Source organism: Hydra vulgaris, chromosome 11, assembly GCF_038396675.1.
Source record: "Hydra vulgaris chromosome 11, alternate assembly HydraT2T_AEP".
In the NCBI taxonomy this organism is placed as follows: domain Eukaryota; kingdom Metazoa; phylum Cnidaria; class Hydrozoa; order Anthoathecata; family Hydridae; genus Hydra; species Hydra vulgaris.
The window spans coordinates 41,023,110-41,029,109 of NC_088930.1; the positions used below are offsets into that span (position 1 = coordinate 41,023,110).

General features: G+C 28.5%; 1 protein-coding gene across 2 annotated transcripts in view; it reads left to right on the plus strand.

Annotated features, from left to right (window-relative positions):
• The window catches only part of LOC100214210 (bromodomain adjacent to zinc finger domain protein 2B), an 81,316-nt gene extending 75,876 nt beyond the window's left edge, over positions 1-5,440 (plus strand). For both annotated transcript variants that reach the window (XM_065811089.1, XM_065811090.1), the window contains 4 exons: positions 2,003-2,225; positions 3,793-3,866; positions 4,785-4,866; positions 4,977-5,440. In XM_065811089.1, coding sequence (XP_065667161.1) covers positions 2,003-2,225; positions 3,793-3,866; positions 4,785-4,866; positions 4,977-5,207 — 610 coding nt within the window. In that variant the 3' untranslated portion in view covers positions 5,208-5,440. The remainder of the gene's footprint in view (positions 1-2,002; positions 2,226-3,792; positions 3,867-4,784; positions 4,867-4,976) is intronic.
• Positions 5,441-6,000: the final 560 nt, after the last annotated feature.

Consider the following 6,000-nt stretch of genomic DNA (forward strand, 5'->3'; position numbering starts at 1 on the left):
TGGTTTTGTGACTGGAGTTAAACATGTATTTGTCTTTGGCCTAAAATTGTCCTCATCTGAATACCTAATATTTATATTCATCTAAATTCTGTGAACAAATTTTAATGTATACATGTCTTTGGCATATGTGGTTTTGTGTTATTGCCAAAGACATGTATAATGCATACATGTCTTTGGCCATAACTCAAAACCACAAATATGTTCTGAAGTTTAATAAGAGATGCTAAGTACTAAAGTTTGAACTCAGAACTTCTTGCTTATGAAGCGAGCACTCTACTCTATCTTGTCCAAGTGACAACTTGGCTAGCTCTATAAATAACTTTCTTAGATGATGCTGGTGATTCAGGAATGGCAAACATCTTCCTGACAATAACAGCCAGCTTTGGATAGGAACAATTTTATTTAATTCATGTAATTAATTAAATAAAATTACTAGTTTCTACTAATATTAATTAGTATATTAAATGATATACTAATTTCAAAGTATTTAGTTATATACATTTTTTTTTTTTTTTATTTTGATATAGGATTTTATGTCATATATTAAACTAAATAATATTACCTTGCAATAATAAAATTTATGTTGATTTAAAAAATAACATTTTTACAAGTTGCAGTAAATTTAAAATTATTTTAAGGCATTTTATATTTTGAAATATAGTTAGTGTATATTTTAAAATATCAATGTATGTCTATTTTTAAGTAGTTAAAAATAGTATATAATTAATAAAAAGCAACTCATTTTTGCCACTCGCCATGCTTTTCCACTATGGCAAAGTATCAGTGGCTAAATTTGCCAAAAATCTTAAAGCTCAACATCAATACTATAGTTTTTAAAGATGAAGTTGAGATCCTCCATGAGACTATTATACTGGATTGTGATTGCTTACCTAGTGTTCCTTTCCTTTTATTATGACTTCATTTCAACAAGGTATGATTTGAGATAAAAGTATTCTGAGATGTTGTAAAAGGTCAAAGTAATGTAAAAATTTCTGCTGCTAAACATGTCAATAGTAAAAGCTACACCGAAGAAAAAAGAAAAGAAATATCTTTGTGAAAATCATAAGTGGTTTTAGCAAAGGTATTTTACTCTATTATTATTCTTTACTTATTTTTATTTGATACTGTTCTAGAGTAGTTTGCATTTGTAGAGTCAAGAGATAGCAACCTGGTAACAAAGTGGTAAAAACCTGAGTATTGTGGTAAAAATTGCCAGTTTAAGCAAATTCTTGGCAAAAAATAAAATGTCAAGTTTCAGTTTGTTGCTTCATCATTTTTTAACCTAATTTGATTTTAGTAGCTTATCCGGACTTCTTCTTGTTTGCAGAGCTCTGTATAAAACTCATAAATATAAAGCATTGTCTCTTAAACAAGCATCAATTTTTGAAGTAATGGCTCGTTCTTTGACTATTTTATGAATTTTTTGATTAATGTTTACTGATATGTGATGTTTGTCAAACTTTGAGCATGACAAATTGAACCTCATTTGTCCTTAGTCTTTTGAAATGAATTGTCATCCCTATATAACCGTGATAAAAATTTGACTAAGTATCAAGGCTAATGGACATAACTAACACTTTTTCTTCCATAAAACAATTTTTAGAGTAGTTTTATCTTATTGTATGTATGGTTCATCGTGCTTTTGTAAGTTTTTTTTCTTGCAATTACATAAATTGGAGCTTGATAGAGTAATAGATATAGATATATATATATATATATATATATATATATATATATATATATATATATATATATATATATATATATATATATATATATATATATGATATGATATGATATGATATGATATGATATGATATAATTATATTTGTATTATTATATTTTAATAATAACAATTTAATTAACAGCAAGGAATGTAGTTTAACTCTTAAATAATCTTTATGTAATTATATAATCTTTATTATTTTTTGTAGTTTTTCAATTAGTTTTAACTCTATTTGTGGATTGCTCTAAAATGAAATGAAAATTGACTTTTTAATAGATCTCCACGTTCACCATGGTCTTGTCCTGTTTGCAAAAAGTTACGTCTAAAAAGTAAAGTCCCATCTAAGAAAAAGCCGTGTATTGAACAACTTGTCATAGAAGAAGAGCAAAGACACAAAATAAAGCAACCTAAGGACATGGAGCTATGCAAACAAATATTATCAGAAATGGATAGCCATGAACAAGCTTGGCCTTTTCTTGTTCCTGTTAATAATAAACAAGTAAGGTTACGATTGTAGATAAATTTATTACTGCTGATTAACTTCTACACATTGTTTCTAATGAGACAATACTGAGATTTTCAGAATTTATTGTTACAATTACTTTAGTAGAATTATAAAAAATAAAAATAATTTACAGTTTTTTAAATGCAAAAATAAAAATAGTTTTATAAATTTTATGAGTAATGAATAAAAAATATAATCTTATTTTTATATTTTAAATCTATAATGGTTTAAGTTTAAGATAGGTTTAAGTTTAAGATAAGTTAAGTTTAAGGTTATATCGCCATTTTCTTATTTAATAATGACATTATGGAAGGGTTTAAGCAATTTTTAAAATAAAATTTTAACTATAAATTATCACATTATCGCATGCAGAGCAAAATTTAGGTACTACAGATCTTTAAAAAATTTCAGAAAAATAAAATTGAAACTAAAACTTTTTTGAAAATTTGTTCATAATTTAGTTATGATCACAGCCTCAATTCAAAGATAAAACTTGGAGCAAGTTTTCTGGATAAAGTCAGCTGACATGTTGGCCAGGCTTGGGTGATGAAAGGCTTCAGGTCTTCAACGTTTTGTTGTTGTTGCTTACAAGACTTGGCTTGAATATATGCATAAATAGAAGAATTCAGAGAGTTCAAATCTGGAGTGCTAGGAGGTCAGAATTTTTGATTTCTGTCTGGATGAGTTTCGCTTTGTGATTGGGTGCACCATCCTGCATAAAAACAAAGTTATCACTACTTTTGAAGTTGCTCTGTCTCCAGGGAAGCTTGCGAACTTGATCTAAGTCTGTTGGTAAAAAAATTAGAGGCCATTGGAAGCCACCAGACCTCATGATCTGACTGGGGTGGTCAGCCTGTTATACTGTTTTGATGTGGTCAGGGGCATCCTGAACATGTAGGAAACACAGGGGCATCCTGAACACGTTGAAGATACTAGAGAGTTCTGCTGTTTGAGACCAGATCTACTGTAAAATATTTTTCACTTGAAAACAGAAAGATTAAATTTTTTTTTTGAACTTTAGAGAATCTTACTTCTTTCTGGCTTCTTAACCTTCAGAACTTCAGTTTACAGAAATTTTTTGGTTCTGGTATGAGATTTGATTAACAAACCCTGCAGATAGTCTTCTGATTTCTGACTTGTGTAAATTTCTCTTGATTCGACCTTTGATGCTTTTTACCTGAATGTTATTATTAACTTTTTTCTGCTCACCAGACCCCTCATTTTTTTCGTTCTAATATTGCCACATTCAAAAAAACATTTTTTGACAGCAAAACTGTTGAACGGACAAATCCTGTCTTTTGGACACCCACATGAAGAGCAACCTCCTGGACACTTTAACCCACACGAAGAGCACTCAGGATTGAGAATCCTTTCAGCATTTTCAAATCTGAGTGCTTTTCACGCGGGTTAAAGTTATTTTGCCACAAAAACCTATGATTCTTTAATGTTTGGTCCTAATTTTGCTGCCGCATAAGGTTTAGGTTACTATATTATTAACTGTGAAACCTGATTCATGGTTAATCCTGTCTTATATAAATAATAGTTATTACTTATAATTTAGTTTCCTGAATACTACCAAGTTATTAAACATCCAATGGACTTTCAAACTATTGAAAACAAACTGAGAGAAAATCAGTAAGTAACAAACATTTTTAATTTTATTTTGGTTTGTCAATAATAAATTGATAAAAAGTTATTTTAAAGTTGCCGTGAATTTGTTTAGAACTGAGGTGAATCAGCTAAAAATACTGGGAAATAGCTTAGAGTTTTAGTTAGTTTAGAGTTTTGATTAATTTAAGTTTGAAGTAATTAAATTTAATTTTTTTATGTTTTTTGTAAATGATAATTTAAAACTTCAGGCGATCTCTTTGACATGAGTTTATACATTTTACTGCTGGGATTTTTTATTTTTTTGACTGATTTGGAACTACTAGTGTTTTTTATTTACTATTAGTTCTTTCTGTATTGCCATTAATTTCAATTGAATGTGAGCTTTCTGAGAGCATTGACTGTGAGTTGTCAATAATTCCTTTTGCCTCAATTAAATCTTGCAGAAAAATTTATAAACTTGCAACAGAGTAAATTTCTTTCTTAATACTTGATTTCGGTAATATTATCCGGTGTAAACACATTTTTAAATAACCAAACCATTGCAGTAATTCTATGTTTCTTATTTTATCAACGATAATTGTGAACTAAAACAAACTTAGTAAACTCAAAATTAGATTGTTACCATTTTTGTAGAGCTTCATATTTCCGCTTTAAATTTTTTTAAAGTACTAAACACTTATTGCTAAACTTATATCTATAACTAAAAAAAACTAAAATTTGAAAAAACTTTATAATAATTAAATGAGCCGTTTCAAGTTAAGAAAAATTGAAACTTCCATTTATATGAAGAATCTTACTAAGGGTTTTAAAAAAACCTTTTGAATTGTGGAGGTATTCAAGTTATACTTAGACATAAGAAAATTCCTTTGGTGACTTTGTAATTGATGGGAATTATGAAGGTTTTTTTAGATTAAAGAGATGTATTTATCTAATGTTTTTTAGATATAAGAATCGAGAAGAGTTTGCTAAGGACACTCGGCTTGTGTTCAAGAATTGTAATATTTTTAATGAAGATTTCTCTGAGGTGACTTTTAACTTCATTATTTTTTAAAATTGTAATTCGATATTTCACCAATTTAATTTTTTTATTTATTTTATAAACATATTGTTCAAAATTTCTTTTGTTTTTTTTAGGTCGGTAAAGCAGGCAAGATAATGTCTCGATTTTTTGAAAAACGTTGGCTAGAATTATGTTCTGGTGATAAAAAGCAACAAGTCACGAAAAAAGAAAAAACATCAAATGAAAGTCGTAAATTGCACACTGAAAAAAGAGAATCTTCAATAAGTGGAGTTAGTAGCAGTGAAGAAATATCGTTTAGTGAATCTGAAAGTAGTGAGATAGAGGATGGTAGTGACGATGGTTAGTTTAAACAACTTAGAGACTATGCGACTGTTTCGGGGGTATTTTTGTAGTAAATATTTTTACAATTCTTTTGATGTATAAATTTAATAAACCGAGTTTGACAACTGCATTCATGAAATTCGCATTCATAAAATGAAGATGTTCAGCGAGGTGTACAAAGAATATTATGAACAATTTTTACTGCGTTGTAAATATATATACCCTGTTTTCAAAAAAGGATAACTCTTTTCTCCGACACTTGTGTGACCTTTGATAAGTTTTGTTTTAAAATTTATTATTATTAGTTCTATAATTATTAATTATAGTATATGTTTTAACATGACTGCATTTAATCTAGAAAACATGAGGAAACCATGAGTAAAAAATTTACGATTGCTCTAAAAAAAATTGAATCCGAGTATACAAGAATTCTCCTAACGCGTTGTCTTACTTTGACGCGTATCAACAATATAATAGAAATCAAAGAAGTTGAATATTTATGCTGTGTGTAAAAAGTGTCAACTAAGTTTTGCACATAATGTCAATTTGTGAATCTAGAAGAGTACAGAATAACTGAGATTGAAAAGTACAAAAAACTAACTAGTAACTGCTAGTGATTCTTACCCGGGTATTACCTACCGTTACCCGGGTATTTTGCGAGTTTTTTTTTTTTTTTCCACCTGTTACTGGTTTCGTATCGAAGTTATCCGGGTAAAAATTACTCGGATAGTTTTGGTAATTTTTGTAAATAAAAATTTTTTCGTCGTGTTCATCTTTAATTAGTGGGACTGCCTTGAATGGCAAGAATTTTTTTTT